At 47.0% G+C, this 20,530-nt stretch overlaps 1 protein-coding gene across 1 annotated transcript; it reads right to left on the bottom strand.

Moving 5' to 3' along the window:
• Positions 1-6,528: 6,528 nt before the first annotated feature.
• On the bottom strand, positions 6,529-17,913 carry LOC132209531 (uncharacterized). The gene is made up of 4 exons (XM_059645169.1): positions 17,739-17,913; positions 12,264-12,393; positions 10,531-10,705; positions 6,529-7,825 (listed from the first exon to the last, which is right to left on the bottom strand). The coding sequence occupies exons 1-4, from the start codon at positions 17,868-17,870 to the stop codon at positions 7,660-7,662; spliced, it is 603 nt and encodes a 200-aa protein (XP_059501152.1). The 5' UTR covers positions 17,871-17,913; the 3' UTR covers positions 6,529-7,659.
• Between the last annotated feature and the right edge of the window lie 2,617 nt (positions 17,914-20,530).

Raw genomic sequence — 20,530 nt, 5'->3', positions numbered from 1 at the left:
CACAGCAATCTGGAAAATTACTTGCTGCTTTTCAGCTGCCCCAAATTGCATTCTGTCAACATCCAAAAATGGCAGGATGCCAGAAATGCTTCGCCCCAATACAAAGATTACTGTTGTGAGCAAATCTCTTCATGAGCTTGCTTTTCTCTCAGGGCCAATGAAGTAACTCCACAGAGGCTGGTATCCCTTCACCAAGTCAGCCTAAATTTACATGGAGAGAGCCCTGGACACTGATCCAGCTCCGTTACCGCCAGCTCTCAGAGTGAGCAGGATGTCTGACATTCCTCTTCTTATCTGTCAGGCAAGATTCCCTGATTGGACCAGGCACTGAGATCCACCTGGTTGACCTTGTTGTAATCACTACAGTCCAGATTCAAATGCAGCAACATCCGGACAATATCCAGGCTTGGGCTCGTATGTGACATGTAACATTCGCACCCCAGAAATACCAGGCTATGGCCATCACCAGTCACAGACTGTCTACCCACAGCTCCTTGACGTACAATGGCCTGACCATCGCTGTAATCTCCGCCAACAACAAAAACATAACTGGGCTTGCTACGTAAGCGTAGCGGTTACAAGAGCAGGTCAGAGGTTAGGAAACCTGCAATGAGTAACTCACCTCCTGACTCGCCAAAGCCTGCCCACCATCTATACGGCACAAGTCAGGAGTGTGGTGGAATACTTCCCACTGGCTCGGATGGGTGCAGCTCTAATAACACTCACGCAGCTTGATACCATCCAGGATAAAGCAGCCCACTTCCTCTACCAATGATATTAGTACTACCAACAAGATGCAAAGCAGAAATTCACCGAAGATCCTGCATCAAAACTTTTCAGCCCACAACTACCCACGTCCGGAAGGCCAAGGGCAGCAGATACATGAGAACATCACCAGCTCCAGATTCCCCTGAAAGCCATTCACTGTCCTGGCTTGGAAATATCTCACCCATTCCTTCACTGTTACTGGGTCATAATCCTGGAATTCCCTCCCCAAGGGCAGTGTAGGTGAACTGCAGCGGTTCAAGAAGGCAGCTCACCACCACCTTCTCAAGGGGCAACTAGGGACGGCCAATAAAAGCAGCCTCACAGGCACCAACACTCACATCCCACAAAGGAATAAATAAAAATTAAATTCTCACTAAAATGACCAAGGGATCCCAACTCCAAGCTTGGCAGGATGCCCTGAAATATTGTCATAGAGCTGTACAGCACGGAAACAGACCCTTCAGCCCAACTCATCCTGGCCAACTTGATCGTGAATTTATCCAATCCTAGCGGCCAACATTTGGCTCAAGTCCCTCAAAATCCATCCTATTCATTACTCATCAGGTGTCTTTATTCGTTCATGGCATGGGGGTGTCATTGACCAGGCAGCGTTTATTGCCCATCCCGAATTGCACTTTAGAGCTAACCACATTGATGTGGGCTGGAGTCACATGTCGGCCAGACCAGGTCAGGATGGCAGTTTCCTTCACCAGCCTCCACGACCCTTTCCATGCACACATCACACTCTGCCCACTTAGGCCCACTTTATATCTTTCCCCTCACATCCGAAACCTATGACCTGTCGTTCATGGCTGACAGAATTGCAAGGCGAGAGCTTTGAAACTAAGGACAGGACAGAAAGCTGCAGGAGAAAGCTCATCATTCCAGCCACAGTTTATGAGAGCCTGTTCTCGTGAGAAGATGACCGATGGGGAACTTAGCAGATACTATTGAAAGCAATATACCCCAGATACCTATGGAACGACCCACCAGACACCACGGTGCGCTTAGATGGGGGCCTCTGGGTCCACCTTGTGCACTCGGTGATATCCGCAGATAACGATCAGCTCATGATGTACAGGAAACCCAGTGGGAGTCCCACATTGTGTTATCTGTGCATGGAGATCACTGATGGTTGATGGGTTTTCTCCAATAATGGGGACATGGTGGTGGATGAACATCGAACATAGAACAAAGAATATAGAACATAGAACATAGAATATTGGCCCTTCAGCGCTCAATGTTGAGCCGAACTCTGAACAAATCTAAGCCCATCCCCCTACATGATCCCATTGTCATCCATATACTTATCCAAGGACTGTTTAAATGCCCATAATGTGGTTGAGATAACCACATTGGCAGGCAGAGCATTCCACGCCCTTACCACTCTCTGAGTAAAGAACCTGCCTCTGACACCTGTTTTAAGCCTATCACCCCACAATTTGCAGCTATGCCCCCTCACAGTGTTAACTTTCATGAATAGAGTGATTGAGTTGAAGAGCCATGAAGTGACACTCCAGCTATACAAAAGCCTGGCTTGGCCAGGTGTGGAGTATTGTGTGAAGTTCTGGTCACCTCATTACAGGAAAGATGTGGGAGCATTGGAAAACATGCAGGGGAGATTAACCAGGATGTTGCCTGGTAAGGAGGGAAGATCTTACGAGGAAAGGTTGAGAGAGCTTGGGCTTTTTTCTTGAAAACGACGAAGGATGAGCAGTGATTAGATAGAGGTGTAAAATATGATCAGAGTAGACAGCCAGAGATTTTCCCTTTGGGTGTAGGTACCTATTTTGAGGGGGCATAGTTTTACAGTGAGTGGAGGTAGATGTAGGGGAGACGGCAGATGTAGGTTCTTTACTCAGAGAGTGGTTGGCACGTGGAATGCATTGCCGGAGAGGATGGTGGAGTCGGCCTCATTCGGGGCATTTAAGTGGCTAGTAGACAGGGATATGGATGATATTATAAGGTCGGGGTGGAGGTTCAATCGCCCTTAGATTTAGGGTACAAGTCCGGCATAACATCGCGGGCCGAAGGGCCTGTACTGTGCTGTACTGTTCTGTGTTCTGTGGTGGTGAAATATCTGAATGAAAACAAACCAGCTTGCACAGCAAGTCACAAACTTCACAGTGAATGTTATCTCCAATACTCTTTTCATTCATGAGGAAGGATTTGGCAGCCTCTGATTGCTCAAGTGAAATCAAACCCATTAAGAAGGGGGCTGGGGGGGATGAAATACAGGCCCAGCAATTGAAATAAACAGGGCATAAAAACTGTTCAAAAAGCAAATTATGTTGGGAATGCCTGAGCCAATACAGATACACAAGAGACAACTCCACCCCAGTTCTTTAAGATTTACGCACAGACAATTAAAAACTAGAGAGTCACCAGAACTCATGAGGAAGTATGAACAGGTAATTCAGCCCTTCCTGAGAAACAACAACTGATACAAGGGGTAGACACACCTCAGAAAGACAAAAGACCGGGTCTATATTCTGGGATGAAACCAGACTTCCAGGCAAACGTGCAGACACATCAAGCGGTTCACTCTGAGCAAACTGAGAGCCATTAGCAGCATTTCAAGATGATAAAACCAATTAATTCCATACCTCTGATTGGGCAAGTCCTTGGAAAGTTCCAGAAGGTAGCCAGGAGGGTATCCAAACGCAGCCGGGCAGGTCAGGATGAGACCCCATTCTCCATCTGACCTGGAGGCACATCAGGATAAGGCAGTAACCAGGGCAACTCGCCCTCCAACCAGAGAGAGAATCAATCCGCGCAGAGTGGGACAGACAGAACAATTTGACAGACCAGCAAATGGTACAAGTACCCGGGAAGTATTTCAGTTTCTAAAGAATCAGATCGATAGAAATGGAGTTGGTAAAATTGTCAAGTTTAACTCTTCACGTTGTTGTCTTCCAATAAATTTGGGGCCTGGTTGGCTGACTGTGTCCTCGTGCTGTGTCGTCCTTTCCTGATACACGCTCAGGAGCCTGGGTACATTAACATGGTGTCCACTGGGCAAGGAGTTTGCAGGGACTTGGAGACAACCTGTTCTTTACAACACCAGATATCTCCAGTATGGGGAGGGAAGAGAGTCACAGAGAGGGTTCAAAGTGAATAAGGGTGAGGTCTTGAGATACAAGCTGTGGTGAATGTCTGGTTCTTGAAATTGGAATTGATTTTGAGCTGAAGCAGTACAAACACCAGAGGGTGCCATCGTACTGGAAAGACTGGGAGAGCAGATTGAGCCATTGGGAGGTGCTGTGTTAAAGTGAAATTGACAGGGACAGAGATTGCCTGACAGAAACAGTGAGCATCATGTAGTTAGTTACATACGGAGCTATTTTTAATTCACTCCTGGGATGTGGGTGTTGCTGGCTGCGAGAGCATTGATTGCTCATTCCTTGTTGCCATGAGAAGGTGAACTACCTTCTTGAATTGTTTGTAACATAAATTGGATGGACCGGGGCGATTCTGAAGGATGGTGGTGAGGAGAATGACCAAATGAAGCAAAACTCCAAACTATTGAAAGAAACCTGAACTGGTTCCATTGGAAGCAGTTCACAACAACAGGACTCGAATGAGGACAGCCAAGACAGTTGAGTGGTTCTGAGGCATTGGATATGAGAAACAGTTTATCCTGTTTCACACAGAAATGATATCTTCTGAAAGCACAGCATTAAATTGCTCAAAGAAAGACAGATCATTCACGACAACAATTAATCAGCCCTCATGGCCAGAGGGGACACGTTTGAACAATTTGGACACTGTACGAAAACATAAAAATTGAGTTTTACTGCTTCTTCTCAGTGACAAACGCACAGACCATCCATCGCAAAAGAACCATGGACTTTGAGTCAAGCGTTCGAAGATGGGTTGCCCACTGGATCACGTGCCGTGTCAGCCGTTTCCCATTACGGGTCACATTTGTCCTTTTCGTAAGGCTTGCTACAGTGACAAGTTGATGATTTTTTATCAGCCAAACCAGGAGGCCAACTTTTACAGTATCCAGGTGAAGTGTGTTTCATGTGGATTGAAGGTGAAGCTTCAGACCTGGACTAAATCCATTTAACTGAAACAAAGTCAGGCTGGTGAGAGGCTCAGAGGGGAACTTGCAGTTGGTGGTAATCCCCTGTATCTGCTGTCCTTGTCTGTCTAGGTGGAAGTGGTGGAGGGTTTGAAAGATTCACTCTGAGAAGATTTGGTGAGTTTCCAGAGCACGTCTTGGGGAGTATTCCATGACACTTCTGACTGACTTGTGCCTTCAACAGGCTTTGGGAAGTCAGGAGGTGAGTTATGTGCTGCAGAGTTCCAAGCTTCTGACTTGCTTTTGTAGACATCGTCTGAATATGACGAGTCCAGTTTAGGTTCTAGTCAATGGTATCCCCTCGGATGTTGATAGTGGGGGATTCGGTAATGGGACAACATTGAATTTCAAAGGACGATGGTTTGATTGTCACTTATTGGAGATACGTAGACTACGAGGGGCAGTATGTCGCTCACTGGGTAACAGCGACAGGGAACCATGTTCAATTTCACCTTTGGTGGACTCTCTGTCTGGAGTTTGCACATTCTCCGCATGTCTGTGTGGGTTTCCTCAGGATGCTCTGGGTTCCTCCCACAGTCCAACGATGTACAGGTTCGGTGGATTGGCCATGCTAAATTGTCCCATTGTGCCCAGGGTGTGCAGGTGAGGTGGAATAGCCATGATAAATAGAGGATTACACGGATAGGGTGGGGAGTGGATCTGGGTGGATTGCCCCCCTGGAGGGTCAGTGTGAACTCAATGGGCCAAATGGCCTGCTTCCACACTGTAGCGATACTGTGATACTACTGTTACCAGTGTCTTCCCACCAGTTCTATTTATTACATCCACCTGTTTGCATTCTTCACCTTCCAGTTCCAGATCATTTCTATCTACCCCAGTTATTCTATCACGTACCAACAATGCTGCCCCATCATCATCGCCCCTTGCCTGAGGACCCCAGGTATAACTCTGCACTTTTATAACAAGACCATGAGAAATAGGAACAGGAGTGGGCTGTTCAGCCCCTCGAGCCTGCTCTCCCATTCAATAGGATCATGAACTTGCAGGTGAAGCTACGATAGGTGGGAAAGTAAGTTGCAATGAAGAAATTAGAAATTTACAAATGAATGATTGAAATTTGGGAGTTTAACCTGGATAGGTGTAGAATTCCTCATTTTGAACAGAGGAATAGAAAGGTGACATTGTCAAATGGAGAGAAACCTTCAGAGTGCTTTGGTGCCAAAGGGGTCTGGGCATCCTTATGCATCATTTACAGAAACTAGTGTGCAGCTACAGCAAATGGGATTTTTGGCATTTATTACTGAAGAAATGTAATATAAAAGTTGTGAAGAAGTGCTGCACCTGTACAAGTTATTAGTGAGAGTGCGCCTGGACTGTTATGAAACTGAAAGCCATTGTCCACACATCAATCTTTCAGCCACATCTGCAACTTCTTGACTTTATACCTCCCAAGGCCAGTTTTCCCCGTGGGTCAGGTAGACAGTGGGCCAAATACCCTCCATTTATGCAGGATTATTGTCTGAAATGGAAGACCATTACTGTTAATCATCAGTATTTCCACGGAGTGATTTCACTGAAATGTGGAAGGCTGTATCTCATATTAAAGCTGGGACGGGATGAGTGACCTGGATTTCCCTCAGAGTCAAAATTGAACAGGAGACAGGGTGTAGTGATTCATCACCCTCTTTATTTCACAGCGAGAGATATTCCCAGCAATTAGAAAAACACAGACAAACACTGGCTCGAAGACAATGGCTTCTTCCCTCCACATGGGAAACCTGTGAATAAACCGCCTGTTAACAGGAATGATACTGAAATAGATCATTTCTTCAATCACACAGTCGGTCAGCCTATATTGTGGGTGTGAGGAGCTCCTGCTGAGAGAGAAAGGTAGGAGTTAATAGGAGCACTTGGGCAGGAGCATTATCAGTTGATGGTTCATTGTCATGGATTTAGAGATTTTCTATAAGGGATGCAGAGATGTGCTGTGGATTTTCCATGAGAAATTCAGATTGTGTGTATTAGATCTGTGTTGAGGTCCTCTGGTCTGGCTCAAGGAAACTGCCTTCGGAAAATGTGCAAGAAAGGAATCTGTTTCACGAGGTTCCTAGAACAGTGTGCTAAGCATTAGCTGTAGAGAGGCTTTCAGAAAATAGCTGTGGTGACAAGAGTTGAAGTAGACTGGGAAATTAAAGTTGAAGTGTTGAAGCTGCAAGGGAGTTTTGTGTGCATGATCAAGTTAAACTGACTGAAGCGAAAACATCAAAGTGCTTTCTGAGAAAACAGATACAGTTCAAAGAATGTCAGGTGTTCAGGAATAGATGGAAAAGCAAACCCAGCTGCCCTGATTCCACCTTAAACATAACAAAGTGTGAAGCTGGATGAACACAGCAGGCCAAGCAGCATCTCAGGGCCACAAAAGCTGACGTTTCGGGCCTTGGCCCTTCATCAGAGAGCGGGATGGGGAGAGGGTTCTGGAATAAATAGGGAGAGAGGGGGACGTGGACCGAAGATGGAGAGAAAAGAAGATAGGTGGAGAGGAGAGTATAGGTGGGGAGGGATGGAGGGGATAGGTCAGTCCAGGGAAGACAATCTTCCTTTTTGGTTTGTGTTTAATGTTTCCCTCTCACCAAAAGGTTATTCCCTGCCAAGAACTTTCCACACAGAGGCCAAATCCCAACAGTAAGCTATTCCGTTCTTGGATAAGGAGACCACAATAATGCACCCTCCTCCAGGTTAAAGCCATTATGTACTTCACACATGATTAAAGTAGTTTAAGACAGAGCTGAGCACATTTTACTTTTATACGTCTGTAAAGGTAACAGAACGTCACAGAAAAGAAATCATTTGGAAGTTTTAGCAAAAGCTATTTCCATTAGCCCACTTCTGCTGTAGAAATTAAGAGCAAAAAATCTTGGCTCAAAGGGTTGGTTGTCCTCTTCCAAGTCCTTCAGGAATTCAAGCACATGTCCTTCATATTGTTTATCCTCCAGTTTCCCATCCACTGCCCTGCAACAGGATTGTGAACACAAACATTTAATTCACATTCCTCATGACAAAACCTGCCTGGTTCAGAATAGATTAACTGGACACTATGAAGAGATTATTCAGGACAGTGAGGACCCCCCACCAGCTCAGTCCCAGCGCTGATAATGTAATCGATAACCGAGAAGAACGGGCAGGTACATGGCAGGTGGGATTTCGGACAGAGTGAGGTGAGAGGGGAAGGGATGTTGGGTATCATTCCAGACTGAGCGGCACAGTTCTGAAGAGTGTGCGGGAACAGGGGGATCTGAGGAGCACTGATCATTGAAGGAAGCAGCACACATTGAGAAAGCTTGGGGAACATTGAGCTTCACAACTAGAGATATTGAGTACAAATGGAGGGAAGCCATGCTGAGCCTTTGTTAGCCACTGTTTCGGTCACAGCTTGAGAACTGTGTGAGGTGATGATCACCCCCACTTTAGGAAAGATGTGTGGGTCCTTGTAAGGGTGCACAGGCGTCTTACTGGAATGGCTCAAGGGACGGGAGATTTTAGCAACAGGTTCAGGTTGGAGAAGCTGGGCAAGTTTATCCGTGGACGTTGGTTGGAGCTGGACCAGATTATGACATGAGTTGGTTAAAGTAGATAAGGAAAAGCTGGATGTGAGTTTGCTCGCTGAGCTAGAAGGTTAGTTTTCAGACGTTTCGTCACCATTCTAGGTAACATCATCAGTGAGCCTCCGACGAAGCGCTGGTGTTACGTCCTGCTTTCTATTTATCTGATAGATAGAAAGCACAAGGAAGAGCTGTTCCCACTGACTAATGGTCTATCAAAGAGAGGGAACAGCTTTTGAAGGAAGATTTTGAAAAATCTTTATTCATGGGCCTTGTGTATCATCAGCGACAGGAATATTTAGTACTCATCCCTAATTGCCCCTTGTGAAGGTTTCAATTCGCTGCCCTCCTAGACTACATCTGTCTATTTGGTGTAGGACCACACAATCCCGCTCGGAAGGGTGTTCCAGAAAAGTGATCACGAAAATCTGAAAGAACAGTGCCACATTTCTAATTCAGGATGGTGAGTGGCTTGGGAGTGAACTTGCAGGTGTTGGTGACCCCATGTATCTGCTGCCCTTGTCCTTCCAGGTGAGAGGGGTCATGGGTTTGGAAGGTGCTAAGGAGCATAAACAGGAAGTGCTGGAGAAACTCAGCAGGTATGGCAGCATCTATGGAGAGAAGAACAAAGTTAACATTTGAAGTCCAGTTACCCCTCATCACAGATTATTTCTTCACAGATGCTGTCAGTCCTGCTGAGTTTCTCCAGCACTTCCTGTTTCTGGAACATGTTTCCAGCATTAAAGCTCTTTGTTCTTATTTGCTGTCTAAGGATTCTCGGTGAATTCCTGCAGTGTATCTTGCAGATACTAAACACTGCTGCTACTGAGTGTCAATGGCGGAGAGAGTGGTTGCTTGTGGATGTGATGCTAAACAAGCAAAAGGACTGTGGATGCTGCAAATCAGAAACAAAATCAGAAATTGCTAGAACAGCTCAGCAGGCCTGGTAGCCTCTGTGGAGAGAGATCAGAGTTCACGTTTCGAGTTGAATGCCCCTTCCTTCGAACACACCCCAAGATGTTAACGTTGATTCCTCTCCACAGATGCTGCTGGACCTGCTGAGATTTTCCAGCACTTTATGTTTTTATCCTCACTCTACCATTACTATTGAGTCAGGGGCCAACCCTGGCTCAATGGAGAGTGTGTAGGAGGACATGCCAGGAGCTGCAACAGGCACACTTGAAGATGAGGTGTCCACATGGCGAAGCTACAGATCAGGGCTATTTGCATGGTAAACAGATAGGCAGCAAGTGAAAGGCAGAGCTAAGGGATCCCTCAGCTGAAAGTTCAGATCTCAGCTCTGTAGCCCTGCCCCATCCAGTCGTGAATGGTGGTGGACAATTCAACAACTCACTGGCGGAGGAGGCTACACTGATATCAGTGATGGAAGAGACCACCGCATGAACGCACAATATAAGGCTGAAGCATGCGCAGCGATCATAGGCCTGAAGAGCTGAGTGGATGATCCATCTGGGCCTGCTCCAGATCTCCCCAGCATGACAGATGCTCATCTTCAGCCAATGTGATTCCACCCTCTTGATATCAAGAATTGGTCGGGGGCACTGGATACTGCAAAGGCTATGCTCCCTGACAACACCCAAGCAGTGGTACTGAAGACTTGTGCTCGTGAACTTGCCGCTCCCCTCGCCACGCCCTTCCAGTACAGACGCCACACCGCTACCTCTTCTCCTTTCCTTCCTATTCCTGAACAACTTATTTAACACCCAGCCTTGCTCTGCCTTGAGCCTGATCTCTATCACTGCTACAACATCACAATTCCACATTATAACCTGCATTTGTAACTCCCCAGCCTCATTCCCAATTTACTATGGATGCACATTCTCTCTGTTTTGAGATTCCTTGCTTTCCTCCCTTAATCCGACTTCACTTATTAACTGAAGGGTCATACCAGACTCTAAGTGTGAGCTTACTCTCTCCACAGACGCGAGCAGAGCTGCTGAGTTATTCTGTTTACCCCTCATCAGCCTGCTTCCATACATTCTCACATATCTCTGGTGTCGGTGGGATGTGAAGTGTGGCCTAAGGTTTGGACACTACCACCTCAACAGAGGGGTCCTCTGCTGGGTTCGACAGTCTCTCGGCAACCAGACTCACCTGACAAAGTACCAACCAGCAGATATGTTTCCAAATTTAACCTTTGGATCTGTAGGTGCAGGAAAACTCTTGACTTGAGGAACTACATTCACAAAGACATCATGGTTCTGTAAAATTATTCCATTTTCGATGTATCCGCTAATTCCCCAAGGGGCAGTGACAGGAACAATTGTTTCTGTAAATAAAAAACATTTTACTCGGATATTGTTGAATGCATTAGTTACAGTGAGTCAGAGGTTGAAGGTGATGGGGACAGGGTGACTTTGCTGAAATGGGGTAAACACTGATGGACCTGACTGCACAACATCCTCACAGGGTGACACAGCGTTAGAGGAGGCTTTTTATTTGATTGCACACTGGTAGGGCACGGGAGTCATTGACTGGGTCAGCATTTATTGCCCTCTCCCTAGTTGCTCTTGAGAAGGTGGTGGTCAGCTGCCCTCTTGACCCGCTGTAGCCTGTGTGCTGCCCCTGCATTGGCACTTTGGTCATTACACTGACCTGCTCCTTTCACCCCTACCCGCAGGTTTTCCCTCCTCGTGGGAACTTTTATCTTTCGAATGTTGGGACTGAATTTGCTTCTATCACCATTTCAGACAGTACTTTCCAGATCACAGTGCCGCAGTCTGACCAAACCGTAGCTCGCTTTGCTCTCTCATGTGTGTGTGAGAGAGAGAGAGAGAGAGAGACAGAACTGGCAGCAGTTTCACCTGAGTTTTATTCTATTCATTCACAGGATGAGGGCATCGTTGTCTCAGCATCAACTAGCTGAGCTAACCGGCCCCCTTATCAACAGTAAATTGTTTTAACAAATGTTCCCTCTGGTCTTTTTAGCCAATCATTTAAATTCACATCCTCTGATTAATAACACCCTGCCACTGGAAAATGTTTCTCCTCCTTCATCCTCTATGGATTTGAAAATCACTCTCAAATTAAAGACTCTATCCAGTGTGAAAGCAGGCCATTCAGCCCATTGAGTACAGATTGACCCTCCGAGGAACATCCCATCCAGACCCACCCGCTACCCTGTCCTCGTAACCCTGCATTTCCTGCGGCTAACCCACCTAGCCTCCACATCCCTGGATACGGGCAATTTAGCACGGCCAATCCACCCCAACCTGCACATCTTCATGACTGTGGCCGGATACCTGAGCAGACCCACACAGGCACGGTCCGCACGGACAGTCGACTGTGGGTGGAATCAAACCCGGGTCCCTTGCACTATGAGACAGCAGTGCTAACCACTGAGCCGCCATAGAATAGTAGAATCTCTGCAGTGTGGAAGCAGGCCATTCAGCCCATCGGTTTCACCGTGCCTGTGGGTCTTGCTCTGAGATGCTCTTTGGCTCTGACTACGACGGAGGCTGTTTGCAGCCAGCGCTGAGCTGGAGTCACGATGAACCCTCTCTGACTTTTATGTTGTGAATTCTCGACATCTCACCCGATGGCCCACGTCAGTCAGATACCCCACCCCCGCCCCCAGCCCCCGACCCCTCCAGAAGATTCTCCTCACTGGGTTTGAAGTAATCCTCCCACTTCCCAGGTTGTTGGGCTGTAGAACTTGCGTTTATCAAAATTGGATCTGAATTGACAATGTGATCAAGCAACCCTCTGGGGTTCACATTAGCAAATTGCCTGGGCAATGTGCCAGTCCGTGTCGAAGGTTTCAAGCAAGTTAGTGAATAAAGGATCGTTTTACATTCCGTTGTAATGTAAAGAAATACATAATGTACCTTCAGCATTGTGAAAAGCTGCATAACTGAGAAGCGTTTTCAATCCGATCTCCTCTGCTTCCTGCAGACCCATTCCATCAACCTTTGTTCCAATCCATTGGACGTGTTTATATTGCATCTCTTTATAATTCTAAAGTAAGGAGAGAAATTTTGTTGTCATGTGAGAAAACTCAACTGTCACCAAAAAACACCTGTTGAGAGAACTGTCCTAGTTTTTTGGACAGTGAACTAAAATGGGGAAAAGATACTCCCTCAGAGAAAGGAAACACTGTAAGTTTTTCCCTCCCCACCCACATCTGCTCTCTGGAGGGACCACTCTCTCCATAACTCCCTTGTCTGCTCCACACTCCCCGCTAGCCCCACCACCCCAGCACCTTTCCCTGCAACTGCAGGAGGTGTGACACCTGCCACTCCACCTACCCCACCCCCCCCCCCCCCACCCCCATTCCAGGGCCCAAGAAGACCTTCCATATCGGGCAGCACCGTGGCTCAGTGGTTTATGTTGCTGCCTCACAGCTCCAGGGACCTGGGTTCGATTCCAGCCTTGGGCTACTGTCTGTGTGGAGTTTGCAAAGTCTTCCTGTGTCTGCATGGGTTTCCTCTGGGTTCCTCCCGCAGTTCAAAGATGCCCAGGTTAGGGAAATTGGCCAGAGGGATGTATGGATTAGGTGGGTTATAGGGGGGGTGGGTCTGGGCAGGATGCTGTGGGGTTCGGTGTGGACTTGTTGGGCTGAAGTGCCTGTTTCCACACTGCAGGGATTCTATAATTCTATCACACAGATGTGATATGGTATACTGTGACCTCTTCGAAAGCAGGGAAACTGAGCAGAGGCTTGGGGACTGCTTTGTGGAATATCTGCACTTAGCTCATGACAAAGAACTGCACCTCCCCGTCACAAACCATTTCAAATCCCCCTCCCACTCTTTAGACGACATACCCATCCTGGGCCTCCTGCAGTGCCGCAATGATGCCGCCCGAAGGTTGCAGGAACAGCAACTCATATTCCGCTTGGGAACCCTGCAGCCCAATGGTATCAATGTGGATTTCACAAGCTTCAAAATCTCCCCTCCCCCTACTGCATCACCAAACGAGCCCAGCTCGTCCCTGCCTCCCCAACCTATTCTTCCAACCCACCGAACCGGCACATCTTTGGACTGTGGGAGGAAACCGGAGCACCCGGAGGAATCCGACACTGACACGGGAAGAATGTGCAAACTCCACACAGACAGTCACCTGAGGGTGGGATTGAACCTGGCTCCCTGGCCCTGTGAGGCAGCAGCGCTCACCACTGAGCCACTGTCTTTTGACAGAGTTTTTACTCAGCATCTGTTGTAATAGACTCAGGAGGGTTCAGCACAGTAAGAAGCATTTGACTGGTTCCTGAACAAGGAATTAGCCATTAACACCAAAGGCTACTGAGATAGCTCCCTTTGTAACAACCAACGAGTGATATCAATGTTGAATTATGCCATTTGGGTTGAAAAAAATGTCCCAGCCACTTTCGAAATACTGAGAAATCAAGTCACAGCTGAAGTACCTAACTGTGCAGTTTATTTAGAGAATACAGCAACACATAGGAAGAACCTATACGGCAATTTGAGGATGTCTTTAAGCAATTGCAGTTTGATGACTTGACAATTCGTCTGGCCAAAAGTGAATTCCCAACAGCTTTTGTGCTCCTGAGATGCTGCTTGGCCTGCTGTGTTCATCCAGCCTCACATTGAACTTTTGTGCTCCTGAGATGCTGCTTGGCCTGCTGTGTTCATCCAGCTTCACATTGAGCTTTTGTGCTCCTGAGATGCTGCTTGGCCTGCTGTGTTCATCCAGCTTCACATTTTATCATCTTGGAATTCTCCAACATCTGCAGTTCCCATTATCCCAAAAGCAAGGCTGACTTCCTCGGGCATAACAAATGACAAGGACAAGTATTGCCAAGCACAGGAAAACTGAACACTGTGATTGCATTCTCCGTTCTTTAAACTAAATGGGAAATCCTAAACTGTGGATTATACAGAAACTTGCATTGACCTTTAGCACAGTAACTGTTACTCTAACAGATTTGTTTGCAAAACAGAATGACAAGTAGTGTTTGAGAAACAGATAAAAAACTAAACATTTCTCCTCGACATTCATTGGTATTGCTGTTGCTGAATCCACCAGAGTTCTGGGTTTTACTGTTGATCTGGACGAGCCAAATCAATGCTCTAGGGACAAGAGAAATTCAGAGGTGAGGAATTCTACAGTGAATAACAGGTCTCCTTCCTTCCCCATGCTGGTCTACCATCTGCAAGGCACAACGCAGGAGTGTGAGTGACGATTTTGACTTTCCCGCTCCAACAACACTCACGAAGTTTGACACTATCTCGGAAAATGCAAACCATTTGATCCTTGTGCCTTTCTTCTCCCCATCCCCCTTTTCTGATGAAGGGTCTAGGCCCGAAATGTCAGCTTTTGTGCTCCTGAGATGCTGCTTGGCCTGCTGTGTTCAACCAACCCCACACTTTGTTATCTTGGGTTCTCCAGCATCTGCAGTTCCCGCCCTCTCTGATTCTTGTGCCTGTTCACCTTCATCAACACTCACTCTCTTCTCCATCAATGTCTCATGGTAGTTGCGTGGACCAACATCACCATTTAATGTCCCTCAAAACTCAAGAATTTCTGCAGTGAATATTCAAGGCAAGTACATTCTTTGCTCAAAAAGCAGAGCAAAACCGCATACAGGACTGTAGTCTCGTCAAAGCAACCTGTAGCAATGTAGCAAGACCTTCCCCTTCTTGCTCCTCAGCTCTTTCAATAAAGGCTTCTATTCATTATTCCTTGTTTAAAAACATATTTTTTCAGACGATGTCGGTGACATTGGCGAGCCCTTCAGTTGTTGCTTATCCGTAATCCTTTGATCTGAGTGATGTGCCAGGCCACTTTGGAGAACACTTGGGAATCGTGCACATTACTGTGGCCAGCTCAGCTAAACATAGCAGATTTCCTGTTCTATAGAATATTGCATTAATTGTTCATACTTCCGTGGTCACCATAGCTGAGATTTTCCAACCCGATTCCAGCGACCATTGTGGGATTTGAACACATGTCCCCAAAATCATGACATCAAAGTAAAATACCGCAGGCGCTAGAAATCTAACATAAAAAGCCAAAGTGCCAGACAAACTCAGCAGGTCTGGCAGCGTCTGCAGAAAACGAGTCAATGTTTTGAGTGCAGGAGAAATAAAGTCATGTCAGACTAAAATCACCAAGTTTGTTTCTCTCTGCACAAGTGCTGTCAGGTCCGGTGAGTTTCTCCAGCATTTTCAATGTTTATTTCTCCAAAGCATCAGCTTGTGTGTCTGGATTATTGATCATGAAGCCATCATCTCCCCTGTCCTGACTATCTATTGTGCCTTAAAACTGACTTGCTGAGCTTAATGTCCTGGGACAGCCAAATATCCCAGAACAGCAACACGGCAAACTATTTTTGTACCGATGAAAACAATTCTGATTACATTCTTTCATGAAAGTAAATAACTTTACGATATTCCCACTTTATACTCCATCTGCCCAAGTGTTGCCCATTCACAACCTTTCCAGAGATCTTGGCAGATCCTTATGGTCCTCTTCGCAGCTTAGATCCCCAGCTGGCTTCATATCATCAACAAACATAAGTCCTCTCACACAGATGGTAAATAGCTGAGGTCCCACCACTGATCCATGTCAAACTCCTCCAGATTATAGCCGGCCAACTCCTGTTTAACTTTACTCTTTGCCTATTACGTCTTTAAATCCCAGCTGCCCAGGTTCCCTGAACAATCTTGTTCTTGGATTTGCCCTCTCTGATGAAGGGTCTAGGCCCGAAACGTCAGCTTTTGTGCTCCTGAGATGCTGCTTGGCCTGCTGTGTTCATCCAGCCTCACATTTTATTATCTTGGAATTCTCCAGCATCTGCAGTTCCCATTATCTTGGATTTGCCCATGTCATTTGTTCCAACATGGCTCCATTAGATTCTATTCCCTCTGCACTAACTTCTCCAGCCCTTTAGCTGGAAACAGGGGCAGGCAACAAACCCTTCAGATTGCTCAATAGAGCCTGCACAGAATGTTATCTCCCTGACTGAAACAAACCCATCACATAAGGGGGTGTTCTTTCTCACCCTGAACATGCAGGCTGTATTCCTCCACAGTCTGCTGGCCACAGTCTGTCTGCCCCGAACCCTGCTGCCCTTGTTCTCTATGACTGATGTCACATTAACCTGCCTGTCGTTCCTTGTTTTCGCTCTCGCTACAGTCTTAAACACCAATGTTACAAATTGTCACATTCTAAGCTGCTGGCACTGTTAGAGAATTCGGGCAATATAGAAGATCACACACCGTTGCATCCAGTAATCCGACAGTCAACATCCTTAAGGATCCTACACTGCAGGGCACCAAGTGTGAGGAATTTATCAGTATTTAACCATGAAGATTTTCTCACATTTACTCTCTTACATTGATTACTTTTATTCTAAAGCACCTTTTCATCTCTGACTTTCCATTATTCATGTTTCAAAACTAATTCAGTGTGAAGACAGATTCAAAGAGTGTGTTTTATCTCTCTGCCCCTTCACTCTTCCCTGTCACTTTACTGTCTTTGCTTCTCAGCTTTAATGTCTTTTCTGGTTGTGGGATCTCTCATAATATGTAAATTCCTATCTGGTATGTTCCGAAAGTCTACTATTCCCTTTTTGTATCAATATTATGCCAGCATTTGCTGTAATCGATATCTTTCCAAAATGCACATTGACTGGAATTGTCAGAAACGTCCCTTCCTTAATCCAGTAATTTCTTTGGTAAGACACCAGTCGATCAATTTTCCCGCACAATCTGCGTTTTTCAATGCAATATGATGGCCACACAAAGGAATAATTTGCTCTCCACACCTTTTTCTGCCCACGAACCTATCCATGGAGACCCCAACATGGTCAGAGAGCAGTATCTCACAGCTGCCTGTACCTGCTGTATACAGCGTGCTGTATCGGCCTGACTTTGCCATTGCCCAGGAGTGGGGATGGGGGAGTGGGAAGGTTCCACTCAATGCCAGACTTTGCCTCTTCCATCTAAACATCAGGACCTTCAGCCTGTGATCAGATGCTTTTGAGAAATGGGGCTAGGTTGGGTGAAGACACAAGCACGAGGAGAGCTCCCTGATCCTTGTGTTGACCCCACCATCACCGTCTCTCTGAGCACACATGCCCCTCCCTTCATCCGCTGCTGGGGATGAAAGCTCTGATATTCTTACTGCACAAGCTGGCAGTGGGAGGCCGGGCAGGCTTGGCAGCTCACAGAGAAAGTGTTAACGAGACCCGAGGAGTAATTTCAGGTCAGTCACATGTTTAAGGGGTTTGGGATGTGCACTGTTGGTGCACTGCAGGTTCTGGCCTAAAAACCTCATTAAATAATTTCCACTGGCACAAACACGACAGAACAAAGTAAACTCTCAACTATACTGACCTTGTCCTGAATGACTTGTACTGGCTCTGGACAGTCTATCCCATCACAGAGATTGATCGCCTTTTGTTCTAAATCCTCTGCAGCAATTTGATGCCCAAAGAGCGCAAACACAGTTAAGAGGATCCTTAGCATCTCAGCGTTCTCTCAGATCACTGTTGAACACACTGACTGACTCTCAGCACCTTCAGGTAGATCTGCAGATTGAGCACACAGCTACATCTTTATACACTGCCTGATGAAGGTGATTATGAACAGAGTTTAGCCTCAGGGTGGAAGAGCATTTGACCAAAGGCATTTTTCCATTCCCACCCTTGTGTGCTTTCTGCAGGGACCACTCTCTGCGTGACTCCCTTGTCCGCTCCACACTCCCCTCCAGCCCACCACATCCGGCACTTTTCCCTGCAACCGCAGGAAGTGCTACACTTGCCCCCACACCTCCTCCCTCACCCCTATCCCAGGCACCAAGATGACTTCCCACATCAAGCAGATGTTCACCTGCACCTCTGCCAATGTGGTATACTGCATCCGCTGTGCCCATTGTGGCCACCTCGACATCGGGGAAACTAAGCGGAGGCTTGGGGACCGCTTTGCGGAACACCTACGCTCGCTTTGCAGTAAACAACTGCGCCTCCCCGTCACGAACCATTTTAACTCCCCCTCGCATTCCTCAGACAACATGTCCATCCTGGGCCTCCTGCAGTGCCACAACGATGCCACCCGAAGGTTGCAGGAACAGCAACTCATATTCCGCTTGGGAACCCTGCAGCCCAATGGAATCAATGTGGATTTCACCAGCTTCAATATCTCCCCTCCCACTACTGCATCCCAAAATGAGCCCAGCTCACCCTGCTTCCCTAATCTTTTCTTCCTCTCACCTATCCCCTCTTCCTACCTCAACCGGCACCCCCATTTCCTATTTACTATCCTCATCCTGCCCCCTTGACCTCTCTGTCCTTTCTGGATTGACCTATCTCCTCCCTACCTCCCTACTGACGCTCACCTTTACTGGCTCCATCCCTGCCTCTTTGACTTGTCTGTCTCCTCTCCACTATCTTCCCCTCCATCTATCTTCTATCCGCATCCCCAGCCTCCGTGTTTATTTCAGAATCCTCTCCCCCTCCCCCATTTCTGATGAAGCATCTAGGCCCGAAACGTCAGCTTTCCTGCTCCTAAGATGCTGCTTGTCCGGCTGTGTTCATCCAGCAGAAAGAGTGAACTCATTGCTGCTCTGACACAGAGGGTGGGGCCCAAGTCATCGATTGCTCTTGTTGTAATTTTACTTTGTCTGGGAAAACTGCTGGAATCTGCTGTCCATTTCAAACTGACCTTTTGAATTTGATCATCCTTTCTTTGATTTTGCAATGTGTCTTCACCTGTCTCCAATGCCATTCAGTATTGTTCTGCCTCACAGCCAAAGCATTCATCTCTCACCTTTGTATTGTCCATATCTCTCGAAAACATCTTTCCAAAGCTGAGCTCGGTGTGATGTTTGCCAAACAATAGTTTATCTTTACTTTGAGAACAACCTGAGGTTGTAATGCATGCAACTTGTTTTCATATTAGAAGAGGAAAAAAAACACAATTCATTTCATTTCCAAAGATTTGAAATTCATTGTTCAAACAATTTTGAATTTTTCATGTTGTGTGAACAACACCCGAATTTTCATCGAGTCCTCTTTAACTATCGGCTGAGCTCTGGCCTTGGTGCAGTGTAGGGCAGTGGGTAGCTGTGATTCATTATACGGGGTGTCCCTGTCTCCTGCCCATTTCTCAGCTGTTTCTACCCTATCCTCATTCATACCAGATGCAGCTACTGACTCACAGATTCTCCTTGTATTAGTGTTAACTCATCTACACCGTTGTAAATACAAAGTGGTGATGAACATTTCTCCCTTCTGGTTTTTATCGTTCTTCTGAACCATCGACTAACTGATTCATCAAGGATCGTCCCTTACAGACAATATCCTAGACACCACCATCACCATCCCTTCATATATCCTTTCCCACTGGCAGGACAGATCCAGCAGAAGTAGCATCACAGTGACATACGTTCGCAAGGCAGTAGCCTGGGAGTCCTCAGCTTTGCTTTCGGACCCCATGCAGCCTCACGGCTTCAGGATAAACATAGGCAAAGAGTTCACCCACCGATTACCACGTACTGTCCTCCATTGGCGGATGAATCGGGGCTCCTGCCTGTTGAGCAGGTCCTTGGAGGAAGCACTGAGGGGAGCAAGGGTGAAAAATATCTTATGGGTGAGGGGTTTCAATGTTCACCATCAAGAGTGGCTCAGCAGCAGCACTACTGATTGAGCTGGTCAAGCACTGAAGGGCATAGCTGTTCGACTGGGGTGTCTGCGGCAGGTGGTGATGGAACCAGAAATCAAAACATTGCTGCAGTGTGGAAACAGGCCCTTCGGCCCAGCAAGTCCACACCAACCCACTGACCATGCCCCCCCCACCAGACCCACCCCTCTGTAGCCCACTTAACTTACACACCCCTGAACACTGTGGGCAATTTAGCACGGCCAATACACCAAGCCTGCCCATCTTTGCACTGTGGGAGGAAACCGGGGCACCCGGAGGAAACCCACACAGACACGCAGAGAATGTGCAAACTCCACACTGACAGTTGCCAGAGGGTGGAATCGAACTCAGGTACCTAGTGCTGTGAGGCAGCAGTGCTAATCACTGAGCCACCGTGCGACTCCCAACAAGAGGGATGTTCACTATTGATTGTACAGTGTTCCGCACCATTCGTGACTCCTCGGATACTGAGGCAGTCCATGCACAAT

This window comes from Stegostoma tigrinum, chromosome 4 (genome assembly GCF_030684315.1).
Source record: "Stegostoma tigrinum isolate sSteTig4 chromosome 4, sSteTig4.hap1, whole genome shotgun sequence".
NCBI lineage: Eukaryota > Metazoa > Chordata > Chondrichthyes > Orectolobiformes > Stegostomatidae > Stegostoma > Stegostoma tigrinum.
This window is presented reverse-complemented; position numbering and strand designations above follow the sequence as displayed.